At 35.8% G+C, this 18,007-nt stretch overlaps 1 protein-coding gene across 1 annotated transcript; it reads left to right on the top strand.

The window, feature by feature from the left end:
* Positions 1-3,286: 3,286 nt before the first annotated feature.
* LOC131145481 (protein NDR1-like) lies at positions 3,287-4,262 on the top strand. Its single transcript, XM_058094575.1, has one exon. The coding sequence runs from the start codon at positions 3,537-3,539 to the stop codon at positions 4,155-4,157; it is 621 nt and encodes a 206-aa protein (XP_057950558.1). The 5' UTR covers positions 3,287-3,536; the 3' UTR covers positions 4,158-4,262.
* The last annotated feature ends 13,745 nt before the right edge of the window (positions 4,263-18,007 follow it).

Raw genomic sequence — 18,007 nt, 5'->3', positions numbered from 1 at the left:
CACACACCGATATAACTTGTGTTCTTCCTTACTAAGAGGTGTCTCACCCCTACTGTACGTACATTTTTACAGGTCCTTCGACTAACCGGAATTAGCATCCTAGTGTAGGGAGCGTAGTGGCTGGTGTACTGTGTTAGCGTTTGGGTAAGTGTTAGGACTGTAGTTTTGTTGGGTTGCCATTTTGTGTTGTATTTGGGCACCCAGTTTGTACATTTGGATAGAGCTATGTTTGACTCGTGTACAGACTCTGGTATGGTACTGCATATGTTGATATAGAATGACTTTTTCTGCTGCGTATATGTTTGTGATTGGATGTGTTTAGGGTGCCTGGGAACCCCACGGGGTCGGACCCTCATGAGTGTACTGCATCTGTGATGATTTGTATGATACAAGGACAGGTTAGGTTACATTCTCACCTCTGGGTTCCATTTCGGGGTTTGGGGCTTGACAATTCATTGGTTATATTATGAGTAACTACAGCATTTGGATACCGCACATTGTTTGAAAAAGAGCTGAGAGCAGTGAAATTAACCAAGAAATTCTTAGGAGAATCATATTAATAGAAGTGATTGAACCTGTTTTGGTATTGAAGTGCCACATGCCTGATCTTGTTGCAAATTTGACAGGTTGGCCGTGTCGATGAGTTCTGCTGGGATAGGTTGTGAAAAACATTACGGTCACCACGATTGTGATAGGAATTTCTCCCATGGCCACGGCCCTGTTTCCCAGCTCGGTGATAGGGACGACCTCGTGGACCAACAACAAAGCCGAAATGTGCAGAGAAATAAGAAGAAGAAGTGGAGAATTTGGAAATGTGAGAGAGTATGGTTTCTTGAATAAGAAGAAGCAAATATAGTTCATGGGTGGTCAAGGGATCTACTCTGGTTGTAATGGAGGTGATGAAGGATTCATAAAAAGGTTCTAGGCCATTTAAGAGATATGAAACAAGCTCTTTATCAGAGAGAGCATTGCCAGTTGCAGTAAGAGAGTCGGCGAAGGCTATTTTCCCAAAATATTTAGCGATGGATTAATCACCATGAGAGAGATTGGTGAGTTGAAACTGAATCTAAAACTCCTTTGCTTGTGAGTAAGAGGAGAATATAGAGGAGAGGGAACACCATAGATCGTGGGATGTCGAAAATGAGAGGACATGACCAAGAATTGATTTAGAGATAGAAAAGAACAGTCTATTGAGGACCAATTGATTTGTACGTCTCTAGGCTAAGAAGGCAGGATCAGGTTTAGGTGGCTGATCTACAGTGGTAGGGAGAAATTCAAGTGGGGAAGGGAGTGAGTTGTCAACATAAGAGAAAAAATCTTGACCCCTTAGTTAGGTTGTAATTTGAACTTTCTAGAGGAGATAGTTTTCTGTGGTGAGTTTGGCAGTAACAATGTGAGAGAAGGAAGAGGAAATGGAGGGTATCGAGGGAAGGGAGGGAGAAGACAACTCCATGGCACTACAAAAAATGAGGTTATAAGTGAAGGATCAACTGTCACTATTAATAAAAAAAAACCGTCACTAGTAGTATTAGTGACGATTTTATAGGTATTGGTGACGATTTTAAAATAGTTGCCATAACTGTCGTTACTAATAGTTCAGTATTAGTGAAGGATGAAATTTTTTCACTAATAGCTGAACTATTAGAGACGGTTTTAGAAAACTGTCACTAATGCTGAACTTTTAGTGATGAAATTTCATCCTTCACCAATACCTTCGTCACTAAAAATCAACTTTCTTGTAGTGTGGATCTACAGACAAGCTAGTCACAGAGCTCTGATGCCATGCTGACAGCGGTGAGTACCTACTGTGTATTGTTTACAGCAATGAGTACCTTCTGTGCACTGTTTACAGGAAAGGAAGAGTTGCAAAGTATTGATTACAGCAGTAGAAAGCTTGTTGTGTATTCTGTATTTTATTTATTGAATATTGTGTCTATATATAGACTTTACATAAGGAATCAAGGAATATAAAATAGTTACAATAGAAGAGAATATATCGGTTACAAATTATTCTTGCTATAACTGAACCCATGTTGTAGTTGTTAGCACTGGAAGAGTCCATAGGTATGCTTGATACACATGAGTGAACATCAACTTGACCCAAAAGCATAAGTCTTTTGGGTCTTAGGCCCAACCATGTATATAAGCACCCATCATGCACTCAATTTTTCCAATGTGGGACAAACTCACTAGTGGAATTCTCAACAGTAGTTGAGTTATGTATAGGAGCACATGGGCAAATAGTTGCAGCAATGGAACAATAGTAGTGACGAAGAGGTGCAATGTCGAGATGTGACGGCGGCTTTGCGATTGATCTTTTCTTCTTTTTTTAAAAAAAAAAAATTCCTTCTTTTCTTTCTTTTGTTCTAGCAGATCTGTCTCTCTATGCTCTTCTCATTTTGCTTTTCCAAAATCAGAATAATCAATGAGATGAAAAAAGGATGCGTCGTTGGTCACAAACGAAATAGATGCAGCAACAACTGATACTGTTGCCACAGTCGTTGCCATCAGCAGCGAAAACGGTAATAGCATCAATGTGCTAATCTTTTTCTTCTGCAGCACCGATGTACTCCTCCTTTGTATGAATTTTTCACCGTCTCAATTTCTCTATGTCTATCTGTCACTATCAAAAGCCCCCTATTTATAGGACCCAATGAGCAATTTGGTTAACCAATCAAATTCAAATCAAACAATCAAAATTAAAATAAATTTGCAAATTTAAGTTGGATTAACCAAATTTTAATTTACACAATCAATCTGAAGTAGCTAATATGTTTTAAATTATGATTTTCTAATTGAATTTTATATTGTGCGTGTGTGCAGCTACAGACATGAAGAACCGAAGCTCCTTTTCTATTTTCTTTTTTTTTTCTTTTTTTTCCCAATTTAAAATTTATTTCTCTGTATTCTTTTGCCATTTTCTTGTATTTCCTTTTTTTTTTTGTATTTGTATTTTTTTTGGACAATTTGGGTGTCTATAATTATTATTAAAATTAATAATTAAAGTACATATATTTGTCCCTGGCGAAGTGAAATTAATTCTTCTACTTATTTTTATTTTACAAATATTAACAAAATACATTATTAGTTTATATTTATTTATTTATTTTTATTAGATGATACTGCACAAGTCATAAAGCATGTCACATAAAATAGAAAGAGTTGCCTACTTCACTCGTCTTGGAAGAGGACTCCGTGCTTGCTTAATGCTACGAGTCAACTCCGTGTTTGTGGAAGAATATTTTATCCATATATACACTTTTTCTTCCTTCTTCTAAACAATTTAATCTAAATAAAAACACTAAAAAAAGGACTTTACCTGAACTTTATGGTGGCAAAATTTTCTGCATGGTAATTGTATAAGTCAGGTTCAAAGAGAGCAAAAGGAAGAGACAGTACAGCCGACCCTTTAGAAAAAGCATAACAAATTATTTCCCGGCCACTTCCTCCCTCTCTGGCTCTGTCCCTGCTCGAACGGTAGTAGTAGTCCCCCTTCTCAGCTCAAGGTGGGGCTCGCCGAAAAACCCCTTACTGCCATGGGGGACTCCGGCAGATGCTGCTGGTGCTGGTGCTGGTTCTGCTGCCGATTCATCTTCGCGGTGGGCCTGATCGCGCTCATCATCTGGCTGAGCCTCCGCACCTCCAACCCCACCTGCTCCATCGAGGCATTTTACGTCCCTGCCCTCAACAAATCCGCCAATTCCGCTTCCAACACCTCCATCGACTTCGACCTCCGCCTCAAGAACGACAACAATGACAAGGGAATTTACTACGATGCACTCAACCTCACCTTTTATTACGGCCCCACCCCCAACCTCTCCGTCGCCAAAGCCTCCTTCGCCCCTTTCCGGCAGGGGACAAACAAGAAAACGAACCGCAGGATGACCGTCGACGCTCGCGGGGTTCCCTGGAAGGCGGTTATCCGGAACGGGCCGGTGGTTTTCCGGGTGGATTTGGAAACGAAGGTGAGGTTCAGGATCTTGGGTTTCAAGACCAAGAGACACGGGATCAAGGTAGGGGCTCCGGTGGAAGTCAACGATCAAGGCACCAAGGTCAACAGGAAAGGCATTAAGCTCAAGTCCGGCGCACCGGACGATGGATGCCACCCTGCGCTGTTGGGGTTTTTGGGCATTTTGTTCTCTCTTATTTTTGCTTAATTATCGATTCTCTTTTCTTTTCTTTTTTTTTGGAGATGTGAATTTAATTTTATTTGTAACAGGATTTGATATTTGTGAAAGTCATGGAGATTTTTTTGGTTGTCATTATTATTATTATTATTATTATTATTATTATTATAAATGAAATAAAAAGAGAATTATAAAAAAATTAAAGTAAAGAAATTTGGAACTAAAGAAATTCAATAATCTAATTCTTCAAGAGTTAGATGTTAATAATCATCTTTTTTATCTCAATTTTGATTGTAAAAAATGTTCTTATATAGGTAAAGATTATATTGATATCCCAAAAGTCAACTGCATAATGAATCATTATGTGAGCATACTAAAAGTTATAACTTATTCTCAAAATAGTCATGCACATGTATAATATACACGTTTTATAATACTTCCCCTTGGATGACTATACTACGAATATGCTTCGTTAAAACTTTCACTAAAAAAAAACTTATGGGACAAAACCTTAACGAAGGAAAAAGAGTACAGTATCCATATTTTCCCTTAAAAATACAATCAATTAAAAAATGTCCTTAAGTTGTCGTATTCCAATGTTATGTACATATTTTTTGAAAATTGAAATTGATAATGCTTTTGTGAATAGATCTGTTGAGTTGTCATTTCAACGAATTTTACAAATGTCAACATCTTCTTTTTTCAGAAGTTCATGAGTGTAAAAAAATTTTGGTGAAATATATTTAGTCCTATCACCTTTTATGTACCCTGTTGACCCTATGTGTCATACTTTGTTTTGATTATGACAAATACTCAGGTATTTATGTTTGCCGAGTTGAAGTGTAGGTTTATCTTGGCAATATCATACGATGGCACTCGGAAACCCGGAGGAAAATGAAGACCCTAAAGACCCTAGTTGTAATTTATTTTGTGTAATTTCTATTTGGGCATGTAATCTTAATTAAGAAAAAGTCTGTAATAAACTGCATTTCATGCATGTAGGAACTACAATCTCAAAGACCTTAGAATGACTCTAGTTCCCTACACAAAATAATGACCTTTGAGACACCTTAGGGAACACCCTTCGGTCGACTGACACATAATTTTTTCGGTGTCCTCAAATGACCTAGACTGACCTTAGGACTCCTCATACTACATGAAAATATGTCATATCTTCTTAAATTTAATCATCATATGAATAGGGTTAATATACATAAGGAATAGAATCGAAATGCACTTAAGTTGCATTTTCAGTCGATCGTATTGTTCAAGTACAAATCCTCCTAGTCGGCCGAACTAGTGTCAGGTCAACAGATTGACCATAGCCCGGTCGACCAAACTCATCTAGTTTATTTATACCCGGTCGACCGAACTCCCTAGGAGTCAACTTTTTGACCACCTGGTCAACTGAGCCCAAAATGTAAACCAACTACCTAGTCGACCAAGTTCTCACGTGTGGAACTCAAGGGTTTGGTCGACCGAACTATATAGTTTAAAAAGTTCCCAGTCGATCGAACCGCGCTAAATGAAAAAATCACCCTTAGACCTCCATGTCTGGTCGACCGAACTTATAGTTCAATTTGTTCCCGGTCGACCGAACCATGCACAGCTCGGTCAATCGAACTTCCTTCGGTCGACCAGTGCTCTCGGGTTGCCCTAATATTTTTACTGTGGTTAATATTTTTAAACAGGGCTAAAATAATTAAATTGTATTAAAATTTTCCTAATAATTATAAGTGTGTCCTAAACGGTTATATTTTTGGAGAAGTCTATATATACCCCCTCATTTGGAATAATTAGTATGAGATTAGCAACATAATTAACAAATATCCTCTAAATCTCAAAAAGCCTATTTTTCCAAATACTATCACAAATACTTCTCTACTTCATTCTCCTTGATTATCTAAGCCTAGAGAGAGTGTTTAGAATATTAGTGTTTTATCCTGATAGCCCTAGACTCTCATTGATACTTGTATTGTTTGATTTTTGTTAAGAGTTTGGTTAGGGTTCTTCCCTGTAACGTCCCCCTTAACTTATCACATAATAAACATAAATAATAACAATATCAACCTGAACCCATGGGTAATGGGGACATCTGTCAATCACAGTGGAAACCTAAGCAGCAGTAAGTATAAAATCTCAATTATCCAACCATAAAACATAATATCAGAGTCTATTTACACCAAAATAGCATACATATATTTTCAATCTCCCATTACGTTCCATATACAACTAGGACCTCACAACAAAATAATCTTGATCCTAGAACAAAATCTTACCCTCCTAGTAGGGTAACTTAATAAGCTCAACGGCGGTCACGACCCGCCGGTCTCTCAGGGTCTCCTGAAAAATATATTAAGTTTGGGGGTGAGACACTTATCAGTAAGGAAAAATAAACTAAATGCAACTGTGTTGCAACATGAATATATAATGCAGTTATATACAATACATTTCATATATCTGTAAACATTCGTCATAACATACTGAATCATCATATACTTTCATCTTTTCTAGCAACTTATATCATTCATAAATCGTCTGTTATATCTGATAATACTGAAAACATACTAGGATGAATAACTAGCTAATGTCATGTATTACCCCCCATGACGGGTTATGCAGCTCGAAGGCAAGACCCGACAATGGCTGGTCGACCACTGCTGAGTCAAAAATGTCTGTAAGTACGATGGGCCCGCCGCACCCTAGTCTAGACTATCAGGTGGACGTCTACAACTCTACACTGAAATTCACATCGACTATCCATCTCCCACCCCCTCATGGGGTGGTTAGCACAAGTCTGAACATAGATATCTAATTTATATAGTTACGGTACCGAGCTCCTGAAACTGAACTAAACTAACATCTGGGTTCTAATAACATATAATACATGATAACATAGCATCTTTCATAATTTCATAATTACGGCCTCGTGCCGAACATATCATAATTACGGTCTCATGCCGAACATTTCATAATTATGGCCTCGTGCCGAACATTTCATAATTACGGCCTTGTGCCGCACATTTCATAAATACGGCCTCATGCCGAACATTTCTTAAACATTCTGAAAATAGATCAATTATCATGTATTTCAAAATCATCATATACTGCATTATTACGTCATTCCTGAAAACATGCTTATTCGTAAAATTATCGTAACGTAATACATTTCATGAAAAATAATACTCATGTCACACAATGCTGAATTAAATCATACGTTCCATCTAAAAATCGTAATTCCTGTATACGGTAGTACTTTCCCAAATATATATTTATTCCATGATATTCAAATATCGTACATATTTTTTAGAAAATCAATTTGCTCATAAATAATAGTAATTTGCGTAAAAAGTAACTGCTTTAATTTATTCCCTTATCTGGCTACTGAGAAAGCCCCTAAAATATCATGATCTAATACCCCCGTAGCAGTTCCTGATCAATACCCTGAAAATAACTCCCAGTATTAAACTTCAGTATTTTCACGTGTATATCATTTCCTATAACTACCGTAAGACCAAATTTGGCTTAAAAAGCCTTACTTCAACTTAGGGATTATTTTCAATTTGTTTTCACCAACAATCCGCTCCAACAGATGTAGAGAGAACTTCTCCAGGAGCGTCGTAGTGACTTCAGATCATCGAATGGCGTAAATCCGGCCCGAAATCGAAAAGAGAGAAAGAGAGAATCAAAGGGAGGAGAGAGAGGATGAGAGGTTTCTTAGTTTGGAAGTTAAAATCCGAATTTTTGATATTTATAGGACTGGATTCGTTGACGAGTCACGTCATCTCATTGACGAGTCCTTTAATAATTTCGTCGACGAAACCCACTCCTCGTCGACAAAATTCAAACTGCTCCAAAACCTCTCTCGGTATTTCCTCATCGACGAATCTTACCTTCGTCGACGAGGTCCTCTTATACCCTCGTCGACGAATCCCCTGTGTTCATCGATGAGACCTCTGATAATTTCCCTTCTTCTTTAAATACCATTTTTATTCAGGTTGTCAAATTCTCACTGATTTAACTTGATAAATCTTGTGCTGGGAAAACTCTTTAGTTTGAGGATCTTTGCATTGTCATTGCAAGATTCCTTAAGTAATTTATTTTTTGTGTAAAATATTTTATAAAGCTTGTTTTCAAACAACTCTTGTGCTTGATACAATTTGAGAAATTATTTTTGAGTTTGTTTGAATAATATTTCTAACATCTTTGAAACACTAATCTAATATTGAGATTTCATATACTTTATTTTCAAAGATTAGCTTGCTTGAACACTCTTGTGTTTAACTAAGTATAATCATTATATTGAGTATAGATTGCACATATACACCACTGAGCTCACAGTTCTTACATCTTTGGTGTGGATTGATTATTGATTGCGCGTATTGGGTACGTATCATTCTTATTAAGAAAAATACTGTTGCATTTCCAAGCATGGCCTGAAGGGGCTTGATCTAGCCAGGAAGGATCAGGTTGGGGTCAACCCTGTGAATTTAACCTAGGGCATTCTCCGCCCGGCAAGTAGAATCTGTAAAGGTCGAGGTCAGCCCTATGCTAATTAACCTGATTGTAATCGGTGTGACTCCACCCGTTAAGTGAGCATTAGTGGAATTCTCAGGCTTGCGAGCTAAAGGTGGGGACATAGGCACAATTGGCCGAACCCCGATAACATATCGTGCGTGTTCTTTATATTTCCCCAAATTTATTTTCTGCACTTTTATTTTCAGCACATGTATGTTGTATGCTTAGTTCATTATAGGTGATGCATGTGTTGATTAGGTTATAATTAAATAGTAAAACTGTAACGACCTGCTTATTTAATAAAACATATTTAATAATAAAGTCAACCCGAACCCATGGGTAACAGGGACACATCTGACATTCACAGCAGAAACCTAAGCAGCGGCAAATATAAATCACATTCTCATAACCATAAAATGCATAATACCAAAGTCAACTACATTCCCAAAATACTGTGTTTATATACAATCTCCAAAAATACAAAAATATTTACATATCTAGGAACCCACAACATAAATTTCCTATCCCTAGATCAAAACTCACCCTCCTAGCGGGGTAGTATCAACCTATCTCAACGGCGGCCTCAATCCACCGGTCTTTCTAGGTTTCCTAAAAATTATTTTTAAGTTTGGGGGGTGAGACACTTCTTAGTAAGGAAAAATAAACTAAATACAGTTGTGTGACAACATGAATATTTAGTGCTATAATACATATACAGTACATTTCATATGCTAGAAAACATTCATCATAACATACTGAATAATCATATACTTTCATAATTACTAATAAGCCATACTAATCATGAAATGTCTGATCTAACTGATAATACTGTAATTTACCCAGGAGCTGATGTCATGTATTACTCCCCATGACGGGTTGTGCAGCCCGAAGGCGGGACCTGACAATGGTTGGCTGACCACTATCGAGTCAAAAATGTTTGTAAGTACGATGGGCCCGTCACACCCTGGTCTGGACTTCCGGGTGGACGTCTACAACTCTACACTGAAAGCCACATCGACTATCCATCTCTCACCCGCTCTACTTGTAGGGGTGGTTAGCACAAGTCTGAACATAATAATCTGATCTGTATAGCTACGGTACCGTACTCCTTAAACTGAACTAAACTATCATCCGAGTTCTGATAACATATAATATATGATAATATACTTGTCTAACATAAATAGATTGATAGCATTTTCTATAATAACATACATACATACATATGGCCTTGCGCCGAATTCTTTCATATCTAGGGTCTTGCGCCGAACATTCATAAATACAGTCTTGTGCCGAAATCATACATAATATACGGCCTTGCGCTGACTATCAATCACGGCCTTGCATTGAACATTTCATACTTATCATTCTGAGTAAATAATTCATTTATCATATATTTTGAAATCATAATATACTACATTATTTCATAATCTCTGAAAACATACTTTATTCGTAAAACTGCCATAACATGATACTTTCCATGTCAAATAATATTCATGCCACACAATGCTAAATAAAACCATACATTCTATTTTAAAATCATATTTCTTGGCATTTCATAATATATATATACATTTCAACATAACAACAGTATTTTCCCAAATATGCATTTTTACCAATCTACTTATATATATATATAATACCTGCTTCCTGAAAGTTAATTTGCTGATAAATAATAATAATTTGTATGAAAAATGACTGCTTTAATTTATTCCCTTACCTTATTACTGAAAAGAAATCCCCCTAAAATTCACTGGTCCTACACTTGTAGGGTTCCCCGTTCAACACCCTGAAAACGACAACTCTCATAACCAAACTTTAGTATTTTTTCGTGAATAACATTTCCTATAACTATGGGAAGGCCAAATTCTGAATAAAAAGTCTTACCTTAACTTAGGGATGAATCTCAAACTAGCCCCACCGACGATCCACTCCAGCAAATATGTAGAGAACTTCCCCAGGAGTGTCGTGGTGGCTTCAGATCGTCGAACCGGTGTAAATCCGACCCAGAAACTTATAGAGAAGGGATGAAAATCAAAGAGGAGAGAGAGGAGAGGGTTTCTTGCGTGATTTCTGCTGAAAAATCCGGTTTTAGCATACTTATACATTGACCTTCGTCGACGAGTCACGTCACCTCGTTGACAAGGTCAAAAAGGAAATTCGTAGATGAATGCTATTCCTCGTCGACAAAATTCAAAGTTGGGAAAAATAGACTTTCAGTATCTTCTCGTCGACAAAGCGTACCCTCATCGACGAGCCCAAAGTGCCACGTTGTCGACAAAGTCTGTTGTTTCCCCCTTTTTCAATTTTCATTTTCCTCTCTCTTTATTATTTAAATATCATTATTCTCCTAGTCATTACAAAAACCCTAGGTTTGTGTAAAGCTGTTGTTGATCTAGTTTAACTTAAGAAATAAATTTTAAAATTTCAATTCACCCCCCTCTTGGGAATACACCAAAGCTAACAATTGGTATCAGAGTCTCGTGGCAATGACTTAAACATTTTTACTAAAAGATCAAGATGGCTCTCATTAGTGTATCCCCATTTGGAGAGGGACAGTCACCTACCAGTCCTCCATTGTTTTGTGGTGTTGATTTCACCACTTGGAAAATTAGAATGAGTGTATTTAAAAATCTATGAGTTGGAGGGCCTGGCAAGTGATTGTCAAAGGAATTTGTATGCATGTAGAAAATGATATTAATTTGATGCATGCAAATTCATATGCCATGGACATGTTATATCTTGCATAAGATTCAGATATTTTTGTTGAGTTTGTGGCATGTCAAACTACAAAAGAAATCTGGGATTAACTAGAAAAGAAATATGGAGAATCCCAGGAGAAGGAGATCGTAACTCCTCCGAATGCTCTAAGCTCAAATGATTAGAAGGAGGTAAATCATGAGCTAGAAATCAACGAGAAGGTATATGATTCTCACTCTAGCTCGTTTGATGATTATTTTGTGGAATGTTGTGATGTGTCATATACTGAATCATTTGTTGATAATACTATTAATGATGCATGCGATGATTCTTGTGGAAAATATTGCAATATTTTGTATGTTGAATCATCTGTCAAACCTTGTGATAATTCTAAAAATGATTCATGCAATGTTTATTGTGAAAAATCTTATGATGAATCGTCTGATAGCTCATGTGATGTTTTGGCTGAAAATTCATGCACTGATTCATATGATAACTCTTGTATTTATTTGTGTGATGAATCATGTGCTAATTTGATAAATAAAAGCATGTCATTCTACAAAGAACTAGAAAAGGATTTACTTAAAATGCATAAGCTTCTAGTTCGGATGTCTAAGCAGAAAACAGTCATGAAGAAAGAAAACATAAGGGTGGCAACACAACTAGATGATATAAAAGATTATCATGCCACATTAGAAAAGAAAAAGATTGAGAAAATATTGAAAATTGTATGTTTAGATGAAGAAACAGATGAATATTCTAAAGTTGCTCTCAAATTTAAAAATGAAAAGAATAATCATAATAAACCTTCAGAGTTAAGAAGAGAAATGTTTTCAAAAAGGGTTCACTCTGTAAGTCCCATCGTCATAAATTTTTCCATGCCACATCCAGTAAAAATTGGGTATGCAAGCACAATCTTTCACATTTATTCAAAACTTACTTGCACCATAGAATGAAAGGGCACGTCAGTTTTAATTGTCTATTTAGAAGTGCCCGAGGCCTAGACAAAGAAATTATATGGATGATCATGAAAGCAAACCCCATAGGTCCTAAGGAAAAATGGATTTAAATTAATATTACTTTATTATTAAATGTTTCCTTAGATCCTAGGCTTAGGTATAGGGGGTTGTGATAATTGTAAGTTTGGGAAGTGGTTGTTGCTTAAAATGAAAATCTTAGTATACGCACTCACCTGTCTTGTTATACTAAGAATCTTTATCCACTTCCAAATGGACATGACGTCTCTGCCTGGTATTTAATTCAAAATGCTTAACCCATGCTAACATGAAAATCACAAGTTTAAGCATATTGTTGTCCATTGCACATAAATGAGTTTTAAGGATCCATCCTACTCTATATATCTTTAACCCTAATCTCATTAGTCAAAACCTAGTTATCACTCTAGGTATAAGTAATGATAATAAATTCCATATCTATCTTGTGCTAATAATAAGACATCCCTCTCACAATCAAAATTAGAGGAATCCACTAGGGAATTCGTATTTTATTGTTAAATCAAATCATTCCCTTTAACTTTAATATTTAAATCCTCTAATCTTGATTCACCTATCCCCTTCATAGGAAATCCTTACCAAACCATGATCATATTCGGTAAGGTTTCACCTATCTACTTTTATCCTTGTTCCATATTGTGATAATATCTAAAGGATACTTTCCAATCACCAATGAGCGTCAGTTACTAGTTATTCATATCCTCCACAATGCTCTTTACCAGAATAAGTTAGGACATATTCTTTAGAATGCTTATCTTGTACAATGTCCTACTTTTGAATACTCTCTTAAATAAAATGTTTAATCTTTAAGAGTATTCATTCTTTACTTCTCATACAAAGCTCTCAACTTTCAAGTCAAATCCTTTAGAGCATCATATCTTAAATGAAGTTGAATGGCTAATATGATCGCCTAGGTCTCAATCTAAATGAATCTATAAAATTCAAGTAGACCTATGCAAGTGCAATTTTAAGTCGAAAGTCATTCTTGCTTGTGCCTCTCTCATGTATTGAGATTCATAAGAAAAGAGACAAACATAGGCTTAGTACACTTAAAGAAATATTCATTATGACTTTTTGGTCAAATAAGCCTAAAGGATTCACGCCAAGATTAAACCATTGAAAATCTTATAACTCTTGGCTAAAGAAATTAGAAATTGAAAAAGGCGTTAAATGAGTTAAGTGCATAACTCAGGGGGAGCTTTTATCCTTCATATCTATATAAATTAAAATGCTCTCCTTATCTCATAACATTTATGTCCATATGCCTTAATGAATAACAATACTATACTAAACTCATAACTATCCACCATTGTTTATTGTTTATATTATATCTTGATGGATAGTGATTTATGATTATATAGTATTTTGAACTGTTATTGAATATTGTTTGATAACACTGGATTGCATGGAACGCCATTTGCAAGGCTGTTGCAGAAACTTATTTACTTACATGCTTGTATGGAACACCAACTGCATGGTTGATGCAGTATGTTGTATATTACATGCTGGTAACAGATATAGGTTCTCGTGTGCCTTGAACTTAATTATAAATTACTTAATTAAACCTATCAAGTACAGGTTTTATAGGAAAATTTCTGATTTACAGACGACATACTGCCGAAATTTCGACAGGAATTTTTCCAAAATAAAACCTTACGCTAAAGATGATTATGATAAGATTAATATTAAAACATTTTTGAAAAGATGAGTGAAACCAAATAGATAATTAAACTTCATCCTAGCATAATCATCAAGCATTTAGAAAGGCTCAGATCCATTCCTATAGGAAGCGTATTAATGATCCATATGCATCACTTTTGTTTATTGAATATCAAGGCTCTTGAGAATACCCTAAATATTATATCCAGTGCTTAAAGGCTTATAATTTGATATGAAATGTTCTTGGGTCATAAACATTACTACACGCCTCAATATATACTCTCTGATGCATCTATGATCTATAGGGACAACTATACTAATCAAGTGACAAATGCAATTGACAAATACTCAATATAGTTGATTTTAAAGATTTGAACTGATGGCTTATACTACTAAGCATAATGAAATTAATCTTTGGTTAGTATAAGCAATTAAAGAATCTAAGCTCGTAATCAAATTTATAGGGGGAGCATCTAAACATAAATTCCTATTTGATTTTTCTCACAAATATGCTTAGCTTAGATCTATTGTGAACTCATTGTGGCATGTGATTGAATGAAATTTTTTTATTGAAAATCATAATTTGAAACATGTTTATATTGCCATAGTTGTTTATGTTTGTCATATGATCTTACATGTGATTGTTAAATTTTTAGGATCATTATGGTTTTGGTTTTCTAGTTATGTTATGAATGTACTTAAATGCTAAAACCAGAAAAATGTTGCTGGCTGGTTTCAAAATTAAAGTTTCTTTTTCAGCAAGCACCCCCAGTACTTTAAGCAAACATCATAAGGAGGATATATATATATTTTTTTTTAATACTTTTGGAAAGAATTAATTTCAACACTAATTTTTTTCTCTCTTGCCTTATTATTATTATTATATACTATATGTTTTTAATTTGCATAACTAGTTTGGTAACTTCACATAAAAATGCATGCGAACTAGTTAGGTTGTTTTATGCTCAAACCTTCTTTTTGATATCATATGCCGTGTGCTTTTAACTCAAATCTTTTACCGGTCTTATGATACATTTTAATTGCAATGATTTTTGTATATTGTCGGTCTAATCATGTTTTTTATGTCATTTAAATATTTTAAATAACTAGTTATATTATTTGTGTGCTTAATTGTTGAGGTTATCTTTGTCATTCTTTTTGCATTATATGGCTATTATATTTATTGAATAACTGAAATTTATACCTATATTCTATGTTTAGAGAATACTGGACTGATAGAGTAAGTAGTTGTGGATATAATGTAAATATATTACTCAATTAGGTCATTTGTATATAGGTATTTTAGGAAAAAATGTTCTGTTTTCAAATGGCGTGCTGCCGAATTTTCAAAAAAAAATTTTCCAAACATATCTTGTATTCAGATGATTATTTTCCTATATGCTCAAATGTTTATTCAGACCCTTTTTGTTGTTGCCAAAAGAGGGAAAAGTAGGCAAGTATTTGTCATCATCAAAAAAAGGGAAATTGTTGACCCTATGGGTCATACCCTATTTTGATTATGAAAAATACTCAGGTATTTAATGTTTGCCGAGTTGATGTGTAGGTTTATCTTGGCAATATCATATGATAGCATTCGGAGACCCAGAGGAAAATGAAGACCCTAAAGACCCTAGCTATAATTTATTTGTTATAATTTCTATTTGGGCCTATAATCTTAATTAAGAAAAGGTCTGTAATAATTTGCATTTCATGTATGTAGGAACTACAAGCTCAAATACCTTAGAACGACTCTAGTTCCCTACACAAAATCATGACCTTTGAGAGACCTTAGGGAATACCCTTCGGTCGACCGACACCGAATTTTTTCGGTATCCTCAAAGTACCTAGACTGACCTTAGGACTCCCTATACTGCATGAAAATATGCCCTATCTTCTTAAATTTAATCATTATATGAATAGGGTTAATATACAAAGGGAATAGAACCGAATGCACTAAAGTTGCATGTTCGGTCAACCATACTGTTCAAGTACAAATCCTTCCGATCAACCGAACCAGTGCCGGGTCAACAGATTTGTTAGCTTTACCGTGATCCCAGGAGGGGGGGTGAATTGGTATTTTTAAAATTTAACCTAGGTATTCCTCCTAACAGCAGTATGTTCACAACCCTATAGTCAATCTAGTGCGAGCAATATAAATATAACAGGAATTAAATACAGCAATTTAATTAACAGCACATGCACCAGAAGAACAATAAAGTAAGAGTGACACACAGAAATGTTATCAAGGTTCGGCCAATTGCCTACGTCCCCACCTTGGCTAACAAGCACAAGGATTATCACTATCACTTGCTCACTTAACCGGGTGGAGCGGCACCTATACAAACCAGGTCAATTAGCACAAGGCTAACCTCAACCTTTACACCAATCCTTACCGGACTGGATTACCGCCCCCTCAAGCCACGCCTGGAATCACTCAGATTTACAATCAAATGGTACAATGAAATAGTACTTTCACGTAAAGCAAATTTGTACCCAAGTAATGAGCTCAATCACAAACACATCAAACACATGAATATAGTGTAAGTTTAGTGATGTGCATTTTGCTCAATCAATACTCAACCCAAAATAATCAGAATGAAACTCAAGAGTATTCAACACAATGCGATCAGTATGATTCTCAAGAATGGTCAACACAAGCAATGACTTGGAATCTAAACAAAATATTTCAACAATGCATCAATATTCCAAGTATACTATGTAGAAAATCAAACTAGTTTCAAAATAATTTTCTTCATTGAAATGAGCACAAAGCTAGTTTGAAAAGGTTGCTTGCTTGTTTGAAAAAAAACCTTTGCACACCAAAGGCAAAGCTATTGGATACTTGCAATGAAGTGCAAATACCCTAAGCTTTATAGGTTTAGTCCCACACGAGATTTATAAATGGGAAATCCGTGGGATAAACCTAAACTATACTCCCAACAAAATAAATCTCAAGCACACACAAACAATGGGAGTAATAGCTTTGTACAACAAATAAACAAACACAAATGAAGCTCTCACAATCTCGAATTTGATCAAAGGATGCAAGTTTGAGAGTATTAGGGCAAAATTTTGATTTTCAGGAGAGAGAGAATTTTTGCTAATCACTTTGCTAATATCCTCTTAAATTTTTGCAAATGAAGGCCTATTTATAGGCTGGTAAAAATTTATAGTCGTTCAGGACACAATGGGAATAATTAAGAAAGTCCCAAACAATTAAAATTCACTTAGCCCGTATAAACTTAGTTTTACCGTGGTTAAACTATTTTTAACCGGCTAAGGTTTGGGTGGCTGAACCTGGTTAAGACACAGCTCAAAAAGATGTTCAAATAAGTTCAGTCACCCCAGTCATAGTTCAGCAACCCGAATCAAAGTCAGTAGCAAAGCTACGTGACTTCGGGTGCCCGGTATACTGTTAGGGTGCCCGAACTCTTGAGTTCAGTCGCCTGAGTCGATTTTTGAACTAAAATGCTCGGTTGCCCGAGTTGGTAAGTTGTCCCTTTCGAGACGTTCAGGCGGCTGAGGAATATGTGAACATTTTTAGTTTGGTCGCCTAGGTGCAGGTCAACATGTTGACCTCCATGGTTCGGTCGCTCGAGGCAGTTTGAACTGCCAGGGTTCGGTCGCCCATCCCCTCTGAGTTTGTTTAGATGTATTCAATTTAAGCACAATTATTTCACACTCGTAATTTATGCAATGTGTGTATGTGTGTTGGGCCTAGGGACTTACTATGGTCAAGTTGAGCTCACGCTATATCTTGTGTGCATGATATGCAGGTGATAAGCATACAAGTCATATCTTAGATTACTATTACAGACCTTATTACAAATATAACTATATACTACAATGTAAATTACAAAGCTTCATGGTCTTCTTGTTTGTTCAAGTGTCATCAAGGAAGTTTGATTTTGAATCTGCACAAACACTTGGACAAACATCAAATATCAATATTTGTCATTATCAAAACCGGGTGCAACCAATAAGGTCAACAAG

This window comes from Malania oleifera, chromosome 1 (genome assembly GCF_029873635.1).
Source record: "Malania oleifera isolate guangnan ecotype guangnan chromosome 1, ASM2987363v1, whole genome shotgun sequence".
Taxonomy (NCBI): domain Eukaryota; kingdom Viridiplantae; phylum Streptophyta; class Magnoliopsida; order Santalales; family Ximeniaceae; genus Malania; species Malania oleifera.
Note: the sequence above shows the minus strand (reverse complement) of the source record. Positions and strands in the feature narration are given on the sequence as shown.

What these genes read in the sequence shown, in the direction of transcription:
- LOC131145481 (XM_058094575.1), top strand. Translation starts at nt 3,537, where the DNA reads ATGGGGGACTCCGGCAGATGCTGCTGGTGCTGGTGCTGGTTCTGCTGC.